The 26775-nt window shown below is 54.7% G+C and overlaps 1 protein-coding gene across 2 annotated transcripts; it reads left to right on the top strand.

The window, feature by feature from the left end:
* Positions 1-286: 286 nt before the first annotated feature.
* Positions 287-22961, top strand: MEF2B (myocyte enhancer factor 2B). 2 transcript variants are annotated; one of them, XM_042928989.1, is made up of 10 exons: positions 287-972; positions 5111-5230; positions 18251-18333; positions 19308-19511; positions 20478-20612; positions 21325-21472; positions 21642-21775; positions 21870-21963; positions 22136-22247; positions 22550-22961. In XM_042928989.1, the coding sequence occupies exons 3-10, from the start codon at positions 18280-18282 to the stop codon at positions 22773-22775; spliced, it is 1107 nt and encodes a 368-aa protein (XP_042784923.1). In that variant the 5' UTR covers positions 287-972; positions 5111-5230; positions 18251-18279; the 3' UTR covers positions 22776-22961. The 2 variants fall into 2 exon arrangements, with proteins under 2 accessions (XP_042784923.1, XP_042784924.1); XM_042928990.1 differs by lacking the exon at positions 5111-5230.
* The last annotated feature ends 3814 nt before the right edge of the window (positions 22962-26775 follow it).

The raw sequence follows: 26775 nt of genomic DNA, 5'->3' as shown, positions 1-26775 counted from the left end.
CACACAGCAGACTCCAGAGACTTAGTCCTACTGTGCTTCCTGCTGTATAACATGGGGCCTAGAGCTGGGCCTCTCTGGTCTGGTCTTTCTTCCTTTTCTTTCTTTCTTTCTTTCTTTCTTTCTTTCTTTCTTTCTTTCTTTCTTTCTTTCTTCCTCTTCTGTTTTTTTTAATGTTTATTTGTTTTTGAGAGACAGAGCACGAGTGGGGGAGGGGCAGAGAGAGAGAGAATCTGAAGCAGGCTCCAGGCTCTGAGCTGTCAGCACAGAGCCTGACACAGGGCTCGAACCCACAAACCATGAGATAAAGACCTGAGCCAAAGTCAGATGCTTAACCAACTGAGCCACCCAGGCACCCCTGGTCCTCCTTTTCTCCATCTGGACAAAGAAGCCTGGATTGGACCTTCTCTACAGGCTGAGGTGGACATTTGTGTATCTGCCTGCCCGGTCTGCATTCTGTCTTGAGCAGAAATGCCCACCCCAGGCTCAGGCCATATGGAAAAGCCATCTTTAATTCCAGGTGTGGATGTGGGACACTGGCCTGGCCAATCAGAGCCACCACCTCCCAAGTCACAGTGATTGGGTAGAAATGAGCGTGTGACCTTGTGAGAGGTCTCACTCAAGAATTTTGCTGGGGAGCCTGGGAAAGTCACTGTCTTCCCACTAGGGTTGTTGAACTAGGCAGGTGGAAGGGGAGACCCAAGAACACTGCATGGAGTCCTGGATCCAACTGTACCTGACGCCAGTAAACCTTGATTATTCAGTTTCGTTGGTCTCTAACTTCACTATTTGCCAAAATTGCTTTGAGTCCATTTCTGCTGACTGCAGAAAAGCCCACACTGACCACTGTGAATTTCAAGCCTGGAAGATCATGGTCCGCAGTTTGTACACCTCCAAGGCCCTCTGGCTGCCAGTGCGGTATCCAGCACCAGACATCAGGAAGATCAGAATGGAGTTGTTTGAAGTATAGTCCGGGTGAGTCCCAGGCCGACTGCTCTGAGAGGATCTCCCCACACTTCCCTAGGTGTTGTGAGTGGTTGGAAGAGAGAGGCGGCAAGGGTCAGGGGTACCCTACGGGAGAGAGGGAGGGTCCTGGTGGGGTGTCAGTGTTGTGGAGGGGCCTGAGGTCCTAGGAAGGGGTTCATGGACACAGGAGATATGGAAGAAGGACCACCTCCCACTGCCAGGAAATAGGAGTCCATTCTCTTTCCCCTTTCTAGGGTGTATTAGGGGCCTCTGTGCCCCATCCTGGCTCCCCACGTGCCCCAGCCCAGGTTGTGGGGAGGGAGAATCCTCTGGTCCACCTGATTAGAGGCCCTGACTGGTGTGTAGCCCCCCACCAAGTCACTGTCACCGTTTGCCTACTCAGAAGGCACTCGTCCGTCTGTCCTTCTACCTGTCCATCAAACAGTCATTCATCCAGCAGTCATTGACTGCCCTCTGTTGGCCAGGCCCTGCCCAGGGAACGCCCTGGTGAGCAAGACAGGCCAGCCCTGTCAGACCTAGGGGTCAGACCGGCAGGAGAAACAGGCGGCTAAGTGAGGGAACTGCATATTTTCCAGGGGCTGCCTTGGACTGTTCCTGTGCTGTGAGCTAGTAGGGTGCAGTCTTGGGGTGCCCCAGACCCTCCCAGGGCTCCCCATCACCCACAGTCCCTGGGTGCGATCTCAACTAGTGACTAACAGCCTTCTCCATTCAAAGATCGGGTCTTTAGACTGAAGACCCCTCACGACTCCCAAGTCAGAGGGCTCCGAACTTGGCTGGTTTATTTGCATTTCATTTGCATGTCCATTCCTGCACTTCCCACCTAGAGAACGCCCACACCCCCTGGGCCACCAGGGGGCGCAAGAGGCAAACCCTTGGTCAGGCCTCGGAAGTGATCATTGTCCGCTTTCCTGGCCGGTCCTGGTAGGTGCATTGTGATCCTCTATCCTTTTTCACCCCATACGCCCTCGCTCCCATTTTTCAGAGAGTGAACTAAGATTCCATGAGGCAGGATTACCCAGCAGGACCTTGCACCTGCCCCCATGTGCTCCTGGGCTGTTCTGGCAGCCTCCCTTCCTTGCCAGGGTGGAGGTGTGGGCACTCCCAGACCTGACTCAGTAGGATCTGCTCCCAGGAGAGCCCCAGAGACAGGAGGTGGGGGAAGCTTGGAGAGAGGCAATGAGCTCCCTTGTGCCATGGGGCGTTCAAGCTGGAGCCTAGCACCCATGAGGGTGGGGATGACCTGGAAGGGATCTTGTGGACCACCCCAGTCTCTTTCAAATCTGTGGATGGGGTAAAAGGAGGCCCAAAAGGGCAGTGGCTTGCCCCCAGTTGGTCCACAGTGGTCAAAATGGGAATCAGACTTCACTTTTGGCTTTTTGTCCTTAGCCCAAATCTAAGTTCTGGCTTTTATTTCAGGCCTGCTGTACACTCCCAGAGGGGTACTACCGCTGGGAAACCCCTTCCTAGCCCTGCCACATCCCCAGAAAGGTCTCTGAATGCCTCCAGCTTGGTCCCCATGCCCCGCCATCACTCAGACCCTCTCCGGGGCTCTCCAGTTCTTCAAGAAACCCTCAGAGATACCCCTTTGGTGCCACTACACATGAGGCAGAGGAGCCTCCAATATGGGGGAGACAGAGTCAGACACAGACATCTCCAACCTCCTGGGTCAGCGCTGGGCTGGAAGGAGGGATGGGGGTAGAGAAGCCCCAAATGGGAGGAGGGGGCTTTGAAGGTGGGCCTTGAAATGATTCTAGCCTCCAGGAGGAGGGGCTGCTGTTTGCCCCACTTTCACATGAGCAAACAGGCTCACAGTGGTGCAGTGACCAGCTTGAGGTCATGCAGTGAGTGGGAACCAGAGCTGGGATGGGGACCCAGGCTCTCCAACCCTGAGGCCCTGCCTGCTGGACCACACTGCACTTGCCATGAAACCTCCGTCAAAGCCTTCCCCTTCTGATACTGTGGGAAAGGATCTGGAGGACGGGGACTTGGGAGAAGCAGCAGCTTTTCCACCTCCTTACCTTCGCACTCCTGCCTCCACCCACCCCCAACTACCCCATCCTCTAGGCCCCCTTCCCAGATCCCCTTCTGTGGCCCTTTCCACTCTCTTCTCCCCTGCCCCCCAACCCTCCCTTCTACTCTCCAGCCTCTTATTCTAGCAACTAAGGGTGTCCCCTCAACTGAAAAGACCGAGGTGGAGACTTTGACTGCCCTGGTGGGGGATGAAGGTTCACATGGGGTGACATAGCCATTGAAGGGGGAGGGTATAGGACAGGAATTGGGGTAGAGACAAAAAAGAGGGGCTGTTATAGGAAACAGAGTGCAAATGATAGAAGATGGAACTGGCCAGAATGGGAAAGAGGCATGGAGTATGAGTGGGGGCGGGGACGGAGTGGCAGGAACAAGGGAGGGAGCCCTAGTGGTGGGAAAGGGCAGGGAGGAGGATGCGTGGGGGGGCAGGCCCAGCCAGCTCAGATCAGGCAGACCCTTCCCTACACACCCTGGCTGCTCCCAGAGCTGCTCCAGCTGCTGCCCTCACGTAACCAGAGCCTGCCTGTTGCATCAGAGACGGGCGGGCAGCCACGGGTAAACAGAGCAGCCCTCGGGGGGCCCGGGGCTCCCCAGCCACCTCCACGCTCCCCAAGCCTCATTCTGTGCCTTGGAGCCAAGGCAGACACCCCCATCCTAGTCTGGCTTCTGGTGTGTCCTTGGGACACCAGAGGTTTGGTGTTGGGCACTGAGGGACAGCGCAGTGGGGTCAGAGGCAGGACCCCTGGACCTTCTTATGACAGCGTGAACCCTAGCATATGTCCAAAGATGAAAGCTTTGCCCAGACTAGGGATCCAAACTGCCCATGTCACAGATGGGTAGATTGAGGTTTGAGGAGAGGCCTCCCAGAACCCCAGTTCCCTGCCTCAGTGTCCCCCCCAACATTGATATCTCTACATGTTCCCCACAGAATCCAAGAGTCTAGCCATCCCCTGTTGTCTTCCAAGAAGGTGGAAAACAGACAGCCATTGCAACCCACTTGATCTCCCATTTTATCTGCCCCAAACTGACCCCCTCCTCTCTTTCTCCGAGCCTCCCTTCAAGTGCCCAGCCCAATCTACTTCTGCCCACTTCTCTGGCTTCATCTGCCTCGTCTCCTCCACCAAAAAATGCTCCGCACTCTGCCTCCGCACCTTTGCGAGTGCTGTTGCCTCTTGGAAAACCCTTCTTCAGTGGCAAACTCCTGTTCATGCCGCAAAGCCCAGTAAAATGCCCCCTCTTCTGGGAAGCCCTCCCCAACCCTTCTAGCCCAGTCCTGACTCCCCAGAGCCAGGGCAGTGTGTGGCAGCTCTGTCTTCGCCAGGCTAGGAGTTTCTCCTGGCTTACACAATCCAAAAATCATCTTCATTCTGTAATTCTTTTCACATTGATTCACTCACTAATTCTGCTCTGATTTCCCCTCTGGGCCTAGATGTGTGCTGGGTGGTGCTGGGATCCCATGGAGGGAGTGGATGCAGAGGTCTCGGCTGGAGTCTAGTTCTGGAAGCCAGTCCCCCTACACACAGCTGACCTTTAAACTGGAGGACGGCGCCTAGAAGCCGAGGGGTCTGTTGCCTTCCTGTCAAGACACACATCTAGCTACAGGAGGCACACAGGAGCTAGATGTGAGGCACACATCTAGCTACAGGAGGCACAGATGAGCGAGCCCGCACAGGCGATCCCAGAGCCAGCTTTCTGCAATCCCTCCATTTGGGCGAGAGCAAGGATCAATGTTAGCTTCGAGAAGGGCTCCGTCTCTGGGGCCTTCAGGGTCTTGGGTCAGAGTTGTATTTCACTCAGTTTAGAATAAGTCTAGAGTTGGGGCTAGCCGTGGTCCAAATTAGAGACAAGGTCCGAATTAGCGCCAGGGTCACAGTAGTAAGGTCACAGGCGCCTAGTGAGGGTTGGGGAAGTCTGGCGGGTCTGATCCAGCCCCCTCTCCGGTCTCCTTTTTTCATTACACTCCCTCCCCATTTCCGCGTCTTCCGGGGTCTGAATCCGAGTGCCCAGAACTCCCGGGGCGGGGACGCGCCCAAGTGCCCGCCCATCACGGCTCATGAACGCGCCCTATATACAAATGATCCCCACCCCACCCAATCAGCTCCCGAGGGGGCGGGGCCGCCCGTCCCGAAGGCACCTGTGGCCGCCCTGCGCTCCGAGCTCTGTGCTGCTGCTGCTGCCTGGCTGGTACTTGAGCATCCAGAGGGCCCAGGCCCAGCAGGTGCGTGTCGCGTCGGGCCAAGGTTTGTGTGGTGTCTTTAGAACGGCATCTGTGGTTTGGGTTGGGTTTGGAGGTCCAAGTGTGCTGCTGTGTGCTGGAGAGTTGTGTGTCTAAGAGATGTGCGTCCTAGGATGTGAGTCTGAGAGGTTGTGTGTCCTGAGAGGCTATGTGTCCAAAGGGTGTGAGTCGGAGGGGTGTGTTCGAGGGGGAGGGTGTGTCCAAAGGATTGTGAGTCCAAGGGCTATGTTTCTGAGAGGTTGCATGCCCAAGGGGCCTGTGTCTGAGGGTTTTGATGTCATTTGGGGAACTGGGGGGCCATGAGCCCCTGGATGTGTCTGTGAGCTGTATGTCTGGTCTGTGAGCTGGGGTGTCCTCCTCTCCTGGGATGCACTCCTTTGCATGCCCTCCAAGCCCCTGTACACAGCCCGGTGCCTTCCTGCTACGGCTGTGCCCTTTTGTGTCACTGCCCCAGACCTGCGTGTGGCATAACCATCCATGTGTGCCTGTGACTGCCATGACCCTTGCCTGCCCCGTGGGATTTGAGCTTCACGAGGAGAATGCGGGGCCTCAGCTGGGCCCATGGGGTGCCTGTATGGCTGGGGGCAGGATAGGGGGTGTGGAGCCCTGGGTGGGGGATCACAGCTGCCTGGGTCACCCTCTTTCCTGTGCCTCAGTTGTCCCATCTGGGAAATGGGTACAGGAACGATAGTCACAGCCCTGCGAGACTGTCAGCACATGACAAGCTGACATGAAAGTGGTACTTTTGCAGTTATGCTCCTCCCACCCCCCTCCGCCTCTCTCAGGGTCCAGGGCTGCAGACAGGGCCGACCGATCCACCTGGCTATCTCCAGTCCCTTTGTTGCTGACTTGAGAAGTCAGAAATAGCTGAGGCCTCATGCTTGTCCTGGCCTAGAATCCCCACTCGGGAAGGTCAGGACCTCTGGACATTTGGCATCCAGTGATAAGAATTTTCAGACTATTGGGGTAAAAGAAAGTGGATTCAAAACAGTATTTAGAGTTGGAAAGACAAGCGTGTGGGGTTTGATTACAAAGGTCAAAGGGACTTTGGGAGAAGTCAGCCTTGCTCCATCCTGTCCCCCTGTCTGCCTACCACTGCCTGTCTGAGTCAAGGAGTGAATCTTGGATTCCAGGGAATGGAATTTCAGAACATTTAGGGCCCAGGGCCTCACCTTCAAGAGTCGGAAGCTGCTTATTTGGTCTGAAGCCCCCATTTTGCAAGGAGGGAAGACTGAGGCCAGATGGAGACATTCAGGCCCCTCAGAAAAAACATAGGCTCAATGCTATTCCTGGGCCACTGCCAAAGAATAAAATCCAGGAGCGAGGGGCCCAGCCTTCTCTCACTCCTCTCTTTGTGACTTCAGACAGATCACTGCCCCTCTCTGAGCTCTGTGGCTGCCCCTGTGACCTGAGCAAGTTGAGCTCAGTTTTACATCCTATCTCCAACTAATGATTTATTTCATGAAATCATTACCCAACCGGGCAGACATATGGAAGATGCAAATTAAGAGGGGAAAGGGACCCCCAACTCAGATGCAAGGAGTGTAGAAATGTTAGGGGTCTGGCCTTCCAGAAGATTTGAGGCACATATGCACAGATGTCATTTTTCAGAGAGGATTTATCATACACTGAGATCCCATTTTGGGTCAGAGAGCTCACCCCAACCCTGGCCCTTGAATCCCTGTGAGGTACACACAGAGGTTGGGTCCCATTTCTCAACCCCCAAAAGGGTCTTCCTGGGCCCATGCCCTGGGAGCTTGTGAGGATTCCCGGTCATCTTCAGGCTGAGGAATGAGTGTCTAGGCTCACCTCCCAGACCGTGCAGGGGTGGCGAGTTTGGGCTACAGCCAGATAGCCCCAGGGCTCAAGCCCAGGCTGGAGTGAGAATCTGGGGGTCTCTCTGTGTGGCCCGGGAAAGACGGGCTCCTCCTCTGTGAAACGGGGATAGCAATCTCCGCTTCACTGGGCTGTCTGTGGGTCAGGCAGGTCCTGTGTGTAAATGAGGTGGCATGTGGGCCTGGGCAGACAGTAGGCGCTCAATAATAGGAGGTGACATCTGAACTGTGACAAGTGGAGGTACCTGTGAGCCCCATCAAGGCCCCCCACCATCACCCCACCCTCTACCAGGGCCAAGGAGGCCTCAGGCCTGTCAGCTTTCCTGGCCTGATCTCCTCCAGGTCCAGGTTTGCCTGGGGTCAAGGCAGGGCCCTCAGAAGGGAGCAACTGAGGAGGGTTGGCACAAGGAATCACTGCCATGGGCACAGGCCTGCTTCTGTCCACTTTCCACACCCACAGCACCCACTGTCTCCAACCAATTGCTGTCCTGGTCTCCTGCCCTGACAGGACTTCTCCCCACAGCAGCCATGGGGTCTTCTGAAAATCCTGAATCAGACCACAGCCCTCGCCTGCTCATGCACCCTCCATGACTCCCCATTGCTCTGCAGTCCACCCTCTCATCCCCACCCTTGAGGCCCCATGTAGTGCCCCTCATTCACTGTGCTTTAGTCACACTGACTTCCCCTGCACCTGGAACCTGACCAGCATGCTCCCACCTCAGGTCCTTTGCACCTGCCATTTCTTCCACCAGGCAGTCCCTCCCCCACATCCTGACATGGCTGATGTCCTCTCGTCCTTGAGGACTCCCATTTCAGAAAGGCCCAACACAGTTCCCTCCCCTGCCACCTACCCCTACTCCTTCCCCCTGTTGAATTTCTTCCTTGAAGGCCTCTGTCTCTGAAAGGATTATGTGTCTGTTGTCACTTCTCCCACAGGACTGGGCAATGGAGGAAGTCAGGCTGGGTCTGTTCACTCCCTACCCCTGTGTCCCGTGCACCTGGTGGGCTCTCAGACATTTCTGGGGGAAGAGAGTGGAGACCAGGGATGCCCCAAGACCCCATCTTTGGGTCCTTGATGACTACATCTCAGGTCTGTCAGTCTGTATGCTGAGTCCCTTCCGCTCAGAGCTGACAGATGTGTTAATTTCCCAAGCAGGGAGGCCTTGGCCGCAGGGGATGAATTTCTGGGGTTCCCATGGGGAGCTCTTTCTCTGGAACAAAGAGAGAAATCTTGGGCTCTCCCTGCAGTTGCTCCTATGGCTTGGGAACATCACAGGGTGCTTTGGGTGACCCTGGACTCCAATCTGGGACAGGAAGTTGGGTTCTGAATGTAGAGTCTCTCTCGGCTCCAGGGGTTTAGGGACCCAACCCCCTCGGGGAGGTAAGAGGGAGTGGTGGGCTTCCATTTGCAGTGACGGTGACAGAGAAACTGGCCTTCTTGGCAGATGAAGGACGTGATTTCCTTCCCAAATGGACAGTCGTACCTTGGCCTGAGAGGCACTTGAGCACCTCCAGTGGGGGGTTGTGCTGTTGGCCGTTAGAGCAAGGGTCTCAAACTGGGAGGGGGTGGGGCTCAAATTTGTCTTGTGGGCCACAAGCTGTTTGAAAAAAAACCTGAACGGGTTTCTTCCATTTGTTAAGCAGTTGGCTCGTCCATTCAAGGAAGGGTGACTGGGGGGCCTACTGTGTGCAGGGCCCTGGGAAGGCTCCACCCTGCCCTCACTGAGTGAACATGCTAGGGTAACATGATCATCACAGAAAGTAACAACGAAGCACAAAAAGTATCTGGTGGGGCTAAGTGCCTCAGGGAGAGATGAATCTCTCCTGGGAAAATTGGCTCCTCCAGAAAAAGGGATTTTTGCCTGGTTTCAAAGGATATGAGGTATGTCCTCAAACCTGACAAGGGCTTTCCGGGGGGGAAGGCCCAGCCTGGGCAAAGGCCTAGTGATGGGAATGTAGCAGGTCTGTTTGGGGCTGGTGTGTCAGGTGCCCGAAAAGGGACAAAAGGTGTACTGGGTATTTGCTGGTAGATGAGGCCTTCCTAAAGAGGAAGGACAGGTAGTGGGCACCTGGGGAGCTCCCAGGGACTCGTAGTACAAATGGGGAAACTAAGGCTCAGAACATGTCAGGCAACGAGTATGCGTGGAGCCAGGAATTGAACCCTCATCTGGCCAGGCCTACAGCCACAACCCTCTCAGCACATGGCCACAGTGGGCCCCTTAAGGAGAAGACTGGGGGAGGCGAGGTCTGAGGGACGCCGCTGGGCCTCAGTTCCCCTATGGGTGCCAAAGGGACCTATGGACAAAGGACCATAAGGGGCCTTCTCCAACTGGAACGTTCTCAGTTTCTGGGATTCAGAGCCACCTGTGGGTGACATACCACACCCCTAGACCCCTCCACAGTTCCCAGGAACACCACGAAGATCCATACAGTCACCTGCCTCCTGCACCAGTATAGCTTGTGACTCCCGTGAAGCGTCCATGTACGTGCCCCCCACAGACGCTCACTTCCCACAGACTCCCCAACCCCCATCTCTCCCCTGGAGCTGCTGACCACTCTTCCTCAAGAAGCCAGAAGGTTGGGCAATACCACCGCGGGCATGGGGGCCCTACGTGTGTCTGGCATCTATGGGAAATGGACGACAAGCATGCCTGTACTGGGGGGGGGGGCATGGTATGTTTGGGGGTGTCTGTGCATATTTGGGAGTCTGTGTGCACTTGGAGACCCGGAATGTGTTGTGGTCTCAGTGTGTGTATTTGGGGGTCTGCATATACACGGTGATCTGGGTGTCTTTTGGGAATATGTGTGTTTGGATAGCTGTATGGGTTTGGGGGGGGGGGTCTGCATGTATTATGGACTGCGTGCGTTTCGGGGGCCTTTTGCATGGAGTGATCCACATGTGTTTGAAGGTGATGTGTGTGTCCAGGAGATGTGTATATGTTTTATTTTTAATGTTTACTTTCTGAGAGAGTGTGAGCGGGGGAGGAGCAGAGAGAGAGAGGGGGACAGAGGATCCAAAGCGGGCTCTGCGCCGACAGCCGTGAGCCCAATGCCTGGTCCGAACTCACGAATGGTGAGATCATGACCTGAGCTGGTTGGACACTCAACCGACTGAGCCACCCAGGCGCCCCCAGATCTGTATATGTTTTAAGCATCTGTGGATTTTGAGGGGGCTCTGCATGTGTTTGGGGGGTCTCCTTATGTATGGAATCTCCCTACGCTCATCTGTCCATTTGAGGAATGGGCTTTATCCCTGCGTCCCTGTTCCTCAGTCCTCCTGCCTGGATCTGCCTAGGACCCTTGCTCTGATCTGGGCACCTCCCAGGGCTGAGTAGAGATGACCGAAGGTCAGGGCCCAGTGACCAGAAAAGCTCCCCGGGCAGGGTAGGAGGGAAGGGCATGTACAGACCCCCTACTGTGAAGCCTTTTCCCCGAGCTCACTGGCTCTGACTCTCCCCATTTTCTGGTGGAGGAAACTGAGGCCCACAGAAGTTTGGCCACACCAGGGTCACTGCCAGAACCCACCTACCCTCAGGGACCACTGTGGGCTGAGCCAGCCTCTAGGTCACCCACAGAGGCCCCCCACTTGGGGCACCATCTCCCTAGGCCCCCAGGGTAGGAGGCGGACCCAGGGCCCCTGCTGGGGAGGGGAGGGTCGCTGGCAGCTGGGGTCAGAACTGCTTGAGCCCTCAAGAGATGGGGGGGGGGTGTCCCGGATTTCCAAGGGGCTCTTCCTGTTGCCTGTAATGAGGTACTTGGGGAGCAGGTGATGAAACCACCGCCTGGGTTGCATGAGGCGGGGCCGCAGGCCTGATTCGCTGCAGCCGCCCAGGAGCAGCGCCCCCTCCCCGCTTCGCCGCGTCCCCGCGGGCCCTCACCTCCCCCCCGCCACCCACCTGCCTCTCACTTCTCCTTTCCTCCCCTCCTTTCCCGGTGCGGGTGCCCCACCAAGCTGTGGCCTCTGGGCTCAGGGGTCTGGCAGTGTGGCTCGCCACTCGTCCCCTCGTTAAAGCCCCACTGGGAACCAAGAAGGGGAACTTGATGGACCCCTGATCTGTTCTCTCAAACCCTTGCTTCAAGGCCTTTGAGGTCAGAATTCTGTGACCCATTTTATGGGGGGAGGAAATGGGGGCTCGATGTCACCCAGCGTGTCACCGTGTGAGTGTTGCTGTGGTCTTGCAAGATGGCATGCTGACTCAGCGCCCCCAGTTCCAAGGCCCGGCCCTTTTTCCTTCTGGCTTCTGGAAGGCCAGAAGATAAGGTCAGCAGAGCCATCCACCACCCGCTTCTCCCCAACTGGTGGGAGAAGGATTCTCACCCCCATTTACAGGTGAGAAAACTGAGCCCCCCGCTGGGGAGACTGACACAGGTGAACCATCCGTGGGAGGGTGGCATTCTTCCTCAGCCCCATATCTCTATCACCAAAGTGCTAAATAATCTTGCCAGGCCTGGGAGGTGACAGTCTATGGCCCAAAGGACCCCAGAGGTGTTTGTTGATTGACTTAGTGACCACCAGGCACTCATAAAATCTTCCTTTGTCCTCTCTGCCCTCCCCTGCACAGTGCTCAGGCCTGGGACCCTGGGCTCCTCCCCCTCCCCCCACAAGCGTGCCACCAGTGCATCCTGGCCCTTTGATTGCCAAGCAATTCTTCCACTTCTGCCCCCGTCCTAGTTCAGGCCTCATGTCTCCCACTGGACACCTGTCCGGGCCTTTCCTTGTCCTCCTTATTAGACGCTACTCCCCACAGCAGTCATGAGCAGGAGAAGCTTTAGAAAAAAAAATCTTTTGGTTGAGATAAATCATAGAGAGAAAGATGCACAAATCATTGGAGTAGGGTTAATACATTGGCACAAACTAAACACGTCTGTGTACCTGGACTCTGGACCGGGGAGGAACCCCTGAAACTCCCACTGCTCTGTCATGGCACCCTGCCTGGGATGGCCACTGTGTGACGTTCATCACTGTGAGCTTTGCCTACTCTACAACTGCACGTAAATGGAATTATACAGTGTGTCCTCTCTGTCCAGTCCAGCATTGTTGAATCAACGTGTGGTCTGAGAGATTCACCTGTGTGGTTGCGTGGATCTGGAGTGCATCCTTTTACCGTCCATCATAGAATCTACCAGAAAGTGCTAACTGATTCTCCCATTGAGGGCATTTGGTGGGTTCCAGCTTGGGGCCATGATGAACGAAGCTACTGAAAGCACTCTTGTCGGTGTTGTCCTTTGGTAAAATATGGATCCATTTCTCTTGGGTGAATACTGAGGAGAGAGATTGCTGGGTCATAGGGAAGATGTATATTCAGCTTTAGCAGATGCCAGATAGCTTTCCAGAGTGGCTCTACCTCTGTCCCTTCCCACCAGCAATGTAAGAGAATGCACGGGGATTTTTAAAACTGTAAAATTACATCCTGTGCCCCCAAACTCTCCATGGCTCTTCGTTGACCTCGGAGTAAAGCCCACGGTCTTCACTGTGGCCTTATGTGATCCGACCCCTGCAGTCTTCCCCACCGCCACCTCTCTCCCTCTCCCCACCGCCATGCTGTCCAGCCATACAGTCTTCCATGATTTCTTTAAAATGCCAAACTCATGATCGCTGCAGACTTTTGCCCTCGGAGTTCCCCCCTGCCAGGAACACCCTTCCCCCTCGATCTTCCCGCTACTGGCTCTTCCCTTGCTTGGCTGTCTCTTTCTCGTGCTTTAGGTCTTGGCTCCAATCTCACCTCTTCGGAGAGGTCTTTTCTGAAATGCCTGGCTCACCCCTCTCATGGTCAATACTTCTCTTGATTTGGACTTAGTCGGGTTCTGACATGCGATAGTTTCATCAAAATGACTGGGGGCGATTCCCATTGTTTGCAAAGGTCTGAGTTAGTTTAAATAACATTGCGCTTGCCTCTTCCTTGAGGTTTGATAAAAGAACCTTTAAGGCCATCTGGTCCTGTTGTCCTTTTTTTTTTCCTGTTGTCCTTTTAATGGTAGGTCTCGTGTCACTTTTCTAATCTTCTATGGTCATTGGTTTACTTAAACTTTCTACTTCCTTTGCGGTCAGCTTATTACAATGGTTGGCACATGGTTGATACTTCATACCTGCTAAGCATGAGGATGTGCAGAAAAAGGGAGGGAGGTGCTGGACCCTCGGCTTCAAATGCCCACCCCCTGCCCATCTGCTCAGGCCCCCATCCAGCCTGTCCACCAAGGCCCAACTACATGCTTCCTCCTCTGAGATGCCTTCTTGGGTTTCTCCTGACCCTCCTTCGCTGCTCCATTCCCAGGTCAATGGGTCCATTTCTCGGCTTCTCTGCTGGGCAGCTGCTACAAGCTCTCTGCTTTCTGGCTGGATATTTTTTGGGGGGTGGGGGTGGGGAATGTGTGCACAGAAGAGGCCTCCCCCCTCGTGCCTGGCACATTCAGCATGTGCTGCCACCTCCCCCCAGCAGTTCCGATCACGCCAACATCTGGAGACCAGGCCGCTGGGTCTGTCTGCGGCTCAGTGGGGATTTGCATGTGAGTACAAATATATATGCACACCCTGGGCCTTCCGCCTCCGCATTCCTTGGCTGGCCCTTCACACCTGGGCTTGAGACAGGTCAACGCTGAGTGACTGGATTTGCATGCCCATGTATTTCTGGGTAGGGAGTCAGCTGGGGGAGTCTGAGAGGAAGTTGTTGAGGGAAGCTGGGGGGGGAGTTCAGAGTCTCTCTTGACCTGCTCCATTCACTAAATCTGGTTATGAGGGGCTTCCAGTCTGAGGGAGACAGAGCCGGATATACGTACCCCTAGCTCCATGGGGTCAAAACTGGAGGGAAACTTCGGGAGCTGTAGGAATCCAGAGTGAGGGCAGGGAGGGCTTCGTGGAGGAATAAATGTTTTGAGCTGGGTTTTGAAGTGTAAATAGGAGTTGGCCAAGTGAAAAAAGGGCTTTCCAAGCAGAGTCATTTCATTGAAGGTAGATTAAGATGGGCAGGGGTTGATTGGGGCAGGGCCTCAAATGCCAGGCTGGGGACTAGCACTTTCCCCTGAGGGCAGAGGGGAGCCACGGAGAGTGTGTGAGCAGGAAGGGGTATGATCAGAGCTGTGTGTTGGGTAGATCCCTTAAGGGCCAGAATGGAGATGACTTTGGTTCTTGGGTGAGGATTGGGGGTTTCAGGATCACAAGACTCAGAAGAGTCAAAGCCCTGCATAAGCCCACCGGCATCTGTCAGGCCTGGCCCCAGAGATGGCAGAGGGTCTGGTGGCATGCCAGCAGAGGAACCAAAGACCCCTGGAGCGCAGTGACTTAAAGCGTACGATGCCAGCCTAGGACAGAGGGGGCCTCACCCCCTGCCTCTGGCCAGATGGACACAGCCCTGGTCTACTCCTCAAGTCTCCTGCCGTCTCTAGCCCGGCTTCCAACAGTCCTGCTCTCCATGGCAGCTGTGGCTAAAGTTTTTAAATGATAAATCAAACCTCCATCCCTTTTTGCTCGGAACCCTCTGAGGGCCCTCTGTCACTCTTAGACCAAAACCCACAGTCCTCCTCACAGCTCAGAGGACCCAGAGAGGCCCTGCGTCTATGGCCTCTCCTCCTGGCCTCCTTGTTAGTGTGTCCTTCAGGGCCTTCGTACCTGCTCTTGCTTCTAAATGGAACTCACTTCCTGTCTCCGCTTTTGAGTCTCAGTGCAAAGAGACCACCCCGCCCCCCGGCCAACCCCGGCCTTCTGGCTCTTGGGGCTCCCTCGTCATGTGAACTCTGCCCTGGCCAGGACGTCCTTGTCTAAACTGGGGACGGAGAGGAAAGGGTCCAGTTTGAAAAGGGTCAAGATTCGAATCTTCCAGGCCCGGAGACTCACGTCTAAGTCCCTTGTTCCCATGGGACCCCAGGCACGGGGGCATTTCCGGAGCCACCTTGGCACCAGGACCTCCGGACCAGTGCCCCCCTCCGGTCCCCAGGGACCTGTCAGGGCGGGGGCAACATGTCCCAGTCGTGGGAACGCACCCGATTCCGGCCGGGGATTAAAATTAGCCTGGGAAGTTAAATTTAGCAAGTCAAGTTGGAGCTAGGGGGCCGGGGCTGGGGCTCCCATGGGTCCTGGCTCTGCATAGTTGTGACTACTCAGAGACACAGACCAGAGAGAGTGGAGGGCACACCTAGGGTCACACAGCAGGCCGCATATGACAGTGTCTAACACTCCTGGGCCCTGGGACTCTGAGGGTCCTGCCCAAACTCCTGAGACTGGAGTCTGGGAAGCAGGTATGGCTGCTCCTGGAGATGGACCCACATTTTCCTCCACTTCCCAAGAGCTCATTCCCAGGCCTTGTATCAGGTGCTCAGCATTTTATACCCAGCCCAACCACAGAACAGCAAACTGAGGCCTAGGGAGAGGCCTCCCTTGCTGAGATCTGCCAAGTGGGTCAGAGGCCATCTGGGACCTGAGCAAGGCTCACCTGACCCTGGGCACGCCACTCACCCGAAGCCTCAGTCACCCGTGACATGAGAGGGGCTGGGAGGTCATGTGGTCATAGAGTTGGTGGAGGGGGTCTTGGATGCCGTGGGGTGGCTGTAGAGTGGGGTGAGTGCCCCACTACGGGCAATGTGACTCCTTTTTCCCAGCACCCCTGCTGAATGGGGAGCACTGGGGAAGGCCTACCCATTCTCACCCTTGAGCACCCCTCCAGGGAGATCCAAGGTCCTCATGAGAACGTTCCAAGGTTTCTCTCAAGCAGAACTCGGGTCCAAACCCTTGTCTGGGCTCCAAACTTGACGTCTTTTCTGGTTGTCCAGACCTCCTCTCACCTGTTACATATAAATCAATGAATAAATAAATAATTTTTTTTTTTTTTTAAGAAAGAGAGAGAGTGAGAGAGACAGCAGCAGAGGGGCAGAGGGAGAAGGAGAAAGAGAGAATCTTAAGCAGATTCTATGCCCAGGACGTAGGGCTCAGTTTCACAACCATGAGATCATGACGTGGGCTGAAATAAAAAATTGGGCACTTAACCGACTAAGTCACCCAGGCACCCCAACCTGTTATTCTTTTAAGAATAAGAGAGGGGAAAGTTAGAAAATTCAGAAAATCAAAAAGGGAAGAAAAAAGACACCAAAGGCCACACATTGTATGATTCCATTTACATGAAATGTCCAGAACAGGCAAATCCATACAGACAGAAAGTAGATTAGTGCTTGACAGGGGCTGGGGGAGGGACTTGGGGAATGAGTGCTAATAGGCATGGGGCCTCCTTTTGGGGGATCAAAAATTTCTGGAACCACCTGGAGGTGGTGGTTGTGCAACACTGTGAATGCACTAAATGCCACTGAATTGCACACTTTAGAAGGTATTTTTCTTTCAATGTTTATTTTTGAGAGAGAGAGAGAGAGAGAGAGAGAGAGAGCATGAGCAAGGGAGGGGCAGAGAGAGGGGGACAGAGGATCCGAAGCAGGCTCTTCTCTGACAGCAGCGAGCCTGATGCAGGGTTCAAACTCACAAACCATGAGATCATGACCTGAGCTGAAGTTGGATGCTCAACCGAGTGAGCCACCCAGGTGCCCCTAGAAGGAACTTTTTTAAAAATTTATTTATTTATTTTGAGAGCAAGAGCGAGAGAGAGAGAGAGCATGCACAAGTGTGGGAGGGGCAGAGAAAGAGGGAAAGAGAGAGAGAGAGAGAGAGAGAGAGAGAGAGAGAGAGAGAGAATCCCAAGAAGGCTCCATGCTCAGTGCAGAGCCCAAAGGGGGCCTTGAACTCACGAATGGTGACATCATGACCTGAGCCGAGATCAAGAGTCAGATGCTTAACCAAGCCACCCAGGTGCCCCTGAATTGCACACTTTAAAATGGTTAATTTTAGGTTGTGTGATCGCATGTCAACTTTTTAAAAAGGAGGGAAAATTCACCCATAAATTTCCACCCAGCAGTGACTCCTATCTTGTGTATTTCCTTCTAGTCTTTTTTCTACTCTCAATGCAATTTTTAAATATGTGTTTACTTGTAACCACAGCCCTCAATCTTGCTTGTTGGGGAGCTGTTATAGGATTGAATGGGTTAAAGGTGTCCAACGTGGGGACCAGGCTTTCTTCCAGTGGCTCAGGGTTAGTGATTCAGTGAACAATGTATCCTTAGAGCCGCCAGATGTCAGCATCAGAGGTCCCTCCAACCTGGCCTGTCAAGGGCTTTTAGGCTGTTGCCAGTATTCGTAATAGCAGTGCTTATGTGGCACCTGTGTGTCGGGCAGATCTGAATGCCTCACATGGGCTACTTTATTTTATCTCCTGACAACACTGGGCTGATCATGACACTGTTATCCCCACTGCACACACAGGGGGGCGTAGGGAGGTCAGGCTCCCTGGAGGTCCTACAATTACCAGCTTGTTGTGTTTTAGAGGTAGGGGCGGGGCATCTGTAACTCTTCTCTCTCTCTCTCTCTCTCTCTCTCTCTCTCTCTCTCTCTCTCTCTTTTTTGTTTTTGTTTTTGTTTTTTAAGAGGCATAACTTTCAGGGCGCCTGGGTGTCTCAGTTGGTTAAGTGTCCAACTCTTGATTTCGGCTCGGGTAGGATCTCACAATTTTGTGAGTTTGAGCCCCGTGTCAGGATCCGTGCTGATGGTGTGGAGGCTGCTTGGGATTCTCTGTCTCCCTCTCTCTCTGTCCCTCCCCTACTTGTGCTGACTCTGTCTCTCTCTAAATAAATAAACTTCAAAGTTGTTTTTTTTTTTAAGAGGGATAACTTTCTCTTTTTTAATTTTTAAAATATTTATTCTTTTTTGACAGAGAGAGAGCATGTGCGCAGGTGGGGGAGAGGCAGAGAGAGACAGGGGGACAGAGGATCCAAAGCGGGCTCCTTGCTGACAGCAGAGAGCCCGATGTGGGGCTCGAACTCATGAACTATGAGATCATGACCTGAGCCAAAGTCAGACGCTCAACCAGCTGAGCCACCCAGGTGCCCCTGTGCCTCTATCTTTTGCCCTTGGTCAGCCTTCTCTTCGTGTGGAGTTGGTCCAAAGGTGTTCACTGAGCATGTACTCTATCCTGGGCTGGTTGAGGGGGGGGGGGCTGTGGAGGTGACCCAGCCTGCCTTGATTTCCCCCAACGTCTTCCCCTCAGTGCTTGGCGGATGCAGGTGGAAGACAGAGGGGAGGCTGGATGCCTGGTCTCACTCTCTCCTGTACCCACTCTGTCCTCTTTTCCTTCCCCCCAAGGCCAAGTTCTCTCCACCAAGCCTGGGACAATGGGGAGGAAAAAAATCCAGATCTCACGCATTCTGGACCAAAGGAATCGGCAGGTGAGTTCAGTGGGTACAACAGTGGTCAGGGGAAAGGCGTTCTTGGCAGTGGATACAGCCTGGGCAAAGCGGGGGCTACAGGGGATCGGGGAAACTTGATGTGGTGTCCGCAGTTTGAAATGTAGCATTTGCTCATTTTCATGATGGTTTATTCGTTTATTCTCCCTGATGACTGAAGCCCCAGTCATAGGAGAGATGGAGCTGGACACAAACACACCCAACTCACAGGGCTGGTCCAGAGGGAGGCACAGACCCGAGGAAGCTCAGAGAGAGAGTGTAGGCTCTGTCCTAGAGACCAAGGAAAACTTCCCCAAAGGAGAGGACATTTGGGCTGGGTCTTTGAAGCACCAGTAGGAGTTTGCCAGGTTGAGGGGCGCCTGGGTGGCTCAGTCGGGTGAGCTTCTGACTCTTGATTTCAGCTCAGGTCATGATCCCAGGGTCATGGGATCGAGCCCTGCACCGATCGAGCTCTGCACTGAGCCTGGAGACTGCTTATTAAGTTCTCTCTCTCTCCCACTGCCCCTGTCCCCAACTCGTGTGCTCTCTCTATGAATAAATAAATAAGTAAATAAAAATTTTATTTATTTTTTAAATTTTTTTAACGTTTATTTATTTTTGAGAGAGAGAGAGAGACAGAGCATGAACGGGGGAGGGTCAGAGAGAGAGAGGGAGACACAGAATCCGAAACAGGCTCCAGGCTCTGAGCCGTCAGCACAGAGCCCGACGCGGGGCTCGAACTCACGGACCGCGAGATCGTGACCTGAGCCGAAGTCGGCCGCTTCACCGACTGAGCCACCCAGGCGCCCCGTAAATAAAAATGTTAAAAACTAGGAGTTTGTCAGGTTGAGAAGTGTGAAAGAGGGAGCAGGTGCCAGGCACGGGATCATAAGGCCTGCTCAGGGAGTAGTGAGGCCCCTCTGTCTCCCCCATGCCACCCCAAATGCATGTCTTCTGCCTGTGGGTCCTGGGTCCAGGTGACATTTACCAAGCGGAAGTTTGGGCTGATGAAGAAGGCCTATGAGCTGAGCGTGCTCTGCGACTGTGAAATCGCCCTCATCATCTTCAACAGCGCCAATCGCCTCTTCCAGTATGCCAGCACAGACATGGACCGCGTGCTCCTGAAGTACACGGAGTACAGTGAGCCCCACGAGAGCCGCACCAACACCGATATCCTCGAGGTACCCTTGGCGCCCTCCTCCCCAGCGCCCTGAGGTCCAGCTCACTGTGCTCGCTTGGAGCCTGGGGACTCTTGGTTTGCACGAAAGATGAGTGTTGCAGATTGGCTTCACTGCTGGTAAAAGCGGGTGCAGGGTAATGTAGGGTCCCTCCCAGGGTCAGCTGCCTGAAGAGTAGAAATAAAAACATCAGTCACTGTGCATCGAGGGCTGCGCTGTGTCTCTTTCGCACATCATCTCATTTAATCCTGTCGCCTGTTTGGGGTGTCCAGAAACAGAACTGAAAGGCCACATTGAGTGTCCCAGTGTCCCAGTGAGCAAGCCCACCTCACTGAAGTCCAGGAGTGTTTTTGTCTGAGCTGCTGGGTCCTCAGGAGGAAGAGGCAGAAGCAGCCGGTGCACTAGCGGATGGTCAAGATCACTGTCCCTTTGGATATGGGAATTTGTATGCAAGTTGGGAAGCTAAAGCCACAGAGCTGGAGAGACCAGCAGGCCCAGGACGGCGCCTGGGGATCCCTAATGTTTCAGGAGGGTGAGGAGAAGCTGTCAAAGCAGAGGCAGGGGTCCAGGAATGGGCAGGTCCAGGAGGAAGCAGCTCAGGAAGGCCTATAAAGTTGTCCTCAGGTGCTCAGTCTGCCAGCATTTATTAAACACCTACTGCACTCCAGGCCCTGACGCTGCACGTGAGTGCGGAACAGAAGCACCAGGGTCATATTCAGGAGGAGTGTTAGGACAGTGCCAGCAGGTCCTGGTGGATCTCAGCCCCCACCGTGTAACCTGGGCCTCTCTGGAATTGACTGGGTGATCATGCACTCGGGCTTTGGCCAATGGGATCTGGCTGGAACAGGCTGTGCCTGCGCTCCTGTCCACCCACCGAGCTGGATGGGTAGGGCTCTCCCCTCTCCTCTAGAACCAGGTTCCCTGGCTAGGCTGGAGGGAGAGTCACCCTATTGTCTCCTCTTTCCACAGACACTGAAGCGGAGAGGTGTGGGCCTCGATGGACCAGAGCTGGAGCCAGATGAGGGGCCTGAGGGGCCAGGAGAGAAGGTGCGGAGGTTGGCAGGTGATGGGGGTGACCCAGCCTTGCCCCGGCCCCGGCTCTATGTAAGTGACTCCCTGTGCCACTATGAAGGGGCCCTCCCTCACCTCCTAGGCCCAAGTGGTTAGGGCTGAGACTAAGACAGGGACCTAAGGCCAAGAAGCCTAGAGTCTGGAAGCAGATCTCTGCCTAGGTGGAAAGGGAAGGCTTCCTGGAGGAGTAGGCATTATAGCTGCAGCTTTGAAGGATGAATAAGAGTTCAATGGACAACCATTTCCTTCCTACTGTATTTATCTGATTCATCAAACACTCTGGGAAGCCTCCTCAGTGCCAAGTCTGTGCTGAGTAAGAAGCTTCAGCTCCAGGGGCGCCTGGGTGGCTCAGTCGGTTAAGTGGCTGACTTCAGCTCAGGCCATGATCTCACGGTTCGTGAGTTCGAGCCCCACAATGGGCTCTGTGCTGACAGCTCGGAGCCTGGACCCTGCTTTGGATTCTGTGTCTCCGTCTCTCTCTGCCCCTACCCTGCTCATGCTCTGTCTCTCTCAAAAATAAATAAACATTAATAAAATTAAAAAAAAAAAAAAAAAAAAGAAGCTTCAGCTCTGGGCCTGTCAAGAAGTGACGGCCCCAGACAGTCTCCTTCAGCCATACGGGGATAGGCCAGAGGGAGGAGGAGCAAGGCTTCCAGAGGTGGAGGCTGGCCCCTGATTTTCTGTCTCGGACTTAATGCCCTCATCTCCACGTGCCTCCAACCAATCCCGTCCTCTCTGCCCTCAGCCAGCAGCCCCTACTATGCCCAGCCCGGACATGGTATATGGGGCCCTGCCCCCACCAGGCTGTGACCCCAGTGGGCTTGGGGAGGCCCTGCCGGCCCAGAGCCGCCCATCCCCTTTCCGGCCAGCAGCCCCCAAAGCTGGGCCCCCAGGTGAGCATGGGGCATAGGCCCTGGGGGAGAAGGAGGTGGGAGTCCCAGGGAGGCTTGTAGGGGGGGATCTTGGCTCTGGCACTGCTTGTCTGTGTGTATCACCTCTGGACCTCAGACTTCATTAGATGACAGGCCACGTGCCCTCTCTCTGGGGTCTCCTGCTCTTCAGGCCTGGCACACCCTCTCTTCTCACCAAGCCACCTTGCCAACAAGACGCCACCACCCCTGTACCTGGCAGCAGATGGGCGGAGGCCGGACCTGCCTGGTGGCCTGGCGGGGGCCCGAGGGGGACTGAGCACCTCAGTGAGTGAGGGGAAGGTATGGCAGGGCTGATGGGGGAAGACAGGATGGCCTGGGGTGTGGGCCTCAGTTTCCCCTTTTCCCTGTCTCCCCACAGAGAGGCCTCTATGGTAGCCTACAGAGTCCATGCTCTGCCACAGCTCCGGGACCCCCACTGGGGAGTTTCCCCTTTCTCCCCGCAGGCCCCCCAGGTATGCACCCTCCGCTTGCCCTGCCGTGGGAGACATCCTTACCCCCGCTGGGGGTGGGTGTCAACATTTCCCCACCCGCCAGAACTCTGAACTGGTGGGCGGGATAGGTCAGACTTGGCTGGGCAAGGGCTCCCTGAGGTCAGGGCCTCAGTTTATTCCTCCTACCCCCTAGAATATAGCCTGGGAGACCCCCCGCCGCCCCCTGGCCTGCTGCAGCCCCCCACCCTGGCTCCCTGGCAGCACTCGAGGGGTGATGGGCCCCCAGCCGCTCCTCCCCAGCCCAGGTAAGTACCCTAACTACCTCTCCTCTCTTCCCTCCCCAATTCGGGTCGCTGTGGGGGGTCCCTCCGTCTTCTGAAGCCCCTGGCCAAAGCTGACCCCTGGTGGCCACTTCTGGTTCTACACTCAACCCCGCCCGACTGTTCTTGCTCAGGATGGGTGGCTATTTTGGAAGCCCCAAGAGGGATCGCCACCCACTCCTTTCCCAAGGTCCTCCTGCCGAGCCTTTGCCCACGCCGTGCCACCTCCCTGGCTTTCCTCCCTTCCCCGCTGAGCTCATGGCTCTCCTCTCTCTCTCTCCCTGCAGTGGGGGTCGAAGCCTGGGTGAAGAGGGTCCCCCCACCCGCGGCGCCTCCCCGCCGACCCCCCCAGTCAACATCAAGTCCGAGCGCCTCTCGCCAGCCCCCGGGGGCCCCGGCGACTTTCCCAAGACTTTCCCCTACCCCTTGCTCCTGTCCCGGCCCCTGGCAGAGCCCCTACGGCCAGGCCCCCCCCTGCGCCGGCTGCCCACTGCGGACGGCTGGGCCCGGTAGTGGACCCAGGGGTGGCACCGGTCCTTCTTCCCACGCGGGGCTGGGCTAGGGCACGTGGGGTCCCTTCCCCGCATCCTTCTCCGCGTCCTTAGAGAAGACCCAGCAGTTACGACCCTCCGAAGTGAGGGCCTGGCGTTCGGATCCACGGTCGGAGGTGGGGGCGGAGGGGCTCCTTTCTCCCTTTCCTGTGTGTGTATCCACCAATAAAACACTTCTGGTGTCCGTGGACGAAACTATCTGTCTGTCGCTGCTCAGAGCCACCACCACTCCCGGGTCCTCCCATCTTTTCCCAAGAGACTTCAGCCTTGCCTTGTCTCGGTTTGGGAGATGAGAACCCTACCCTGAGACAAGGATTCGAGGATGGGTATCCCGGAGGAAGGCCATTGAGGGGGAGGGGCGTGGCGGGGAAGAGCCCTGCAGGGGCGCCAGGGAGCAGGTGATTTCGAGAGCAGCACCGCCCCCCTCCCCCTCCCCCTGAGGACCCCGGGGAACCGCTCAGAGCGCGCACCTAATGTGGTTCCACTCCAGGGGCGAGAGACTGGGCTATTTACCCTCACCTCATTTGGATGTCGGGCCTTGTGCACAAGGGGAAGCCCCTAGGCTGGGTTACAGCAAGAAACACTTGGGAATCCTGGATGTGCTACCTGCCGGCTGGCAGCGGTCGATACATTATTCATCTTTTAAATGTCCCTTGATCCCTTGACCCAGCAATTTCGACCCACTAGAGGAAGGAGGGAGCCGGGCGTTTACCAACCCACTTTTGGGGCCCACAATCTCCCCCCCCCCATTTTGGCGGGTCTCCTGAGGGCAGACTTGGGTGTCCAGGGACCAGAGGGGGCTCCATTTGCTTCTCCAGTCCAGGCACCCCGAGGTGGTCTCAGTGGGATGTTTATAACATGCAGATTTGATCCCTGACCTTCCCGAGTTCCCGGACTGCCCCCACCCACTCTACTCCGTCTACCCCTGTCACCCACTGTGTCCCCTGCCCTGAGCCCCCCTAGTAATACTCCAGTCCCAAGACTTGGTTGGGTGAAATGGAGGCAAGGCTGGAGAGGGTCCCTTCTAAGCCTCTGGATCTCACCCTCACTGTGGACAAGAAGTCAGACCTGTCCCTGAAGTCAGCGCCCACAGGTTAAGTGCCCAGTGTGGGGTTCATTAAAATGTGGGCAGCTTTCAAAGACTGAGTGGTGAGGCCGGTGGGTGGGGTTCTGTATACCCATCCCAGGAGGCTGCACTTTCTTCATTTTCCATCAGGTGGCACCCAATAGTATGATTTCAATTCTGTGCTCCCTACTCAAAAATAAAAAATAAAATAGAAATAGCAATAAAAAAAAATAAAATTCCGGGACACCTAGGGGGCTCAGTCGGTTAAGCGTCTGACTCTTGGCTTCGGCTCAGATCACGATCTCACGGTTTGTGAGTTTGAGCCCCTCATTGGGTTCTGTGCTGACAGCATGGAGCCTGCTTGAGATTCTCTCTCTGTCCCTGTCTCTCTGCCCCTCTTCTATGGTCTCTCTCTCTCTCTCAAAATAAATAAAATAAACTTTAAAAAAATAAATAAAATCCCTCTTGGCTTCCAGGGGTTCCACCCCATGTTTTCAGGCTCTGAGCCTGGGGACTCAGAAGGGCTGTGTCACACGTCGTGTGCACATGTGTGATTTTACATGTACAGCTTGGGGTGACCTGGGCCTCGAAATGTCAGTGAGCAGGCTACCGGCTTCTGGAAACACCTTTGCATCCAGACTCCAGCTCTGCACCTGCTGGCTCTGTGCAGGAGGATACAGGGAGGGTTGTGTGGAACGTCTTCTGCCAGCCTTTGTAAAGACACCGTGGTGACGTCAGTCAGGGCCACTGTCACCATCAGAGGGTCACTGAATCTCTCAGGAGCTCAGTCACTGGTTGAAAGCATCATGGGAATTGTGGCCTAGAGAATGTGGATTCACCTAATGGAGAACAGAGAACAAGGAACATCCAATGGAGAACAGACCACATGTGCATCCAACGTAGAATAAAGAGTGAGGAGTGTCTGTTTCATTTTCATTTTTAAATGTTTTATTTATTTTTGAGAGAGACAGAGTGCTAGTGGGGAGGGGCAGAGAGAGAGGGAGACACAGAATCTGAAGCAGGCTCCAGGCTCTAAGCTGTCAGCACAGAGTCTGATGTGGGGTTCAACCCCACAAGCCGTGAGACCGTGACCTGAGCCGAAGTTGGACGCTCAACCGACTGAGCCACCGAGGCGCCCCAGTAGTGTCTGTTTGAGGACAGAGGAGGGACGTTATCTGGCTCTAGTGTTAAGAGGCACTCTCAAGCTGCTCAGGGACAAATAGACTGTTGGGGGTGAGGTGGAGGATGGTGGATGGAAGATGAGGTCCCGGATGTGTGGGAATTTCCTGTAGTTCACCGCCCAGGGGGCGCTGTGACACCTAAACTCATAAGCCCTGGATCCAGGGGGAGAGGACAAGGTGTGACGTAGAGATTTGGGCCTCCCAGAGCCTCGGTATCTTCATCAATAAAATGGAGACAATTGTCCTGCCACCTCAGCCTACTAGAGGGGGCACATGAGTAAACCACCCCACCTCCCCAGCCTGGCGTGCAGCCCACCTGCATGAAATACCCCTCCCTCCTCTCCCCCTCTCCTCACACCCTCCCTAAGTCCCAGCTTTCCTGCATCCTTCGTGGATTCATAAATCAGCTCATGGCCCCCATGTCGGTCCAGGGAAGTCCTGTGACCCTCACCACCACTGTCACCCATCCTTTCTCAAGAGGCCCCTCTGTGTCCAGAGGACTGAAGCCACAGTGAATCCCCTCCAAACAGACATCCATACATGCTCATAAACAAAGACAAAAACATCCAGGGACAAGGTAATCAACTATACAGGTCCCACTCACGGGCCTCATAAAAACCCTCAGACATCTAATCACACCCCCATGTATGTCAGGCAGACACACGTATCCATAAAAACACAGATGCAAAACTTAGGTTCCAAGGCTATCAGCCTTTTCCTCCAAGCCTTGAAACACAAAGCATCAGATTCTTTGAGAGAGAGAGAGAGAGAGAGAGAGAGAGAGAGAGAGAGAGAGACTCTCAAGCAGGCTCCACAATCAACACTGGGCCTGGTGATGGGCTTGATCTCATGACCCTAGGATCATGACCTGAGCAGAAATCAAGAGTCCAACACTCAACCCACTGAGCCATCCAGGCGCCCCTAAAATACCAGATTCTTGAAACTGACATTTTTTTTGATCCTTGATCCAGCCATGCCTGAAGCTGACTATGCTTTTAGAGTTTTTGTTGTTGTTATAAAAAATTTTCCTTTTTAATTATTATTATTATTATTATTATTATTATTATTTGCTGGAGCTCATTTGAGTTGGAGTGGGGGGGGGGGGGTTGGTGTGTGTGTGTGTGTGTGTGTGTGTGTGTGTGTCACAATCAAGAGTCCTGGCTAATAGAAATGAATAAGGCTTTGCCAAATGAAAAAGATTGAGAAAGGAGATATTCCGAGATGAGTGATAAAATTTACAGGGACCTGGAGGTATGAAATAGCAGCATGGCCAGTGGCAAGCTGTACCATAGTGTGTACAATAGTGTCGGCAGCCGATTGAAGTCAGGTAGAAGTGTACGAATTCAGTCTGGACACTTGGGAATCTAGTCAATTGGGAGCCATCGATTTTTCTAGATCAGGGGAGTTCCACGCTCAGAACTCTCCAGCGGGAGGCAGTGCGTGGATAAATTAATGTATTTGCCTCCGACCTGAGAGATAGGTCCAGACGCTAGAAGACTGAATCTCAGAGAGGACAGCCACCACACAAGGTCCCAGAGACAGTCCTGACTCGACCGAGTCTGAGCTTACCGAGCGTCCTCAAACTACAACTTCCGGCATGCAACGCGAGCGACCCCCCTTTCCCTCTTGGTTTGCTCCAGCTCCAAGCCTGACGATTGGTCTTTCGGGCTGTTTGTCAGAACGGAGTCGGATCCTGATTGGTTGGATTCCCTCGA

Source organism: Panthera leo, chromosome A2 (assembly GCF_018350215.1).
Source record: "Panthera leo isolate Ple1 chromosome A2, P.leo_Ple1_pat1.1, whole genome shotgun sequence".
NCBI lineage: Eukaryota > Metazoa > Chordata > Mammalia > Carnivora > Felidae > Panthera > Panthera leo.
This window is presented reverse-complemented; position numbering and strand designations above follow the sequence as displayed.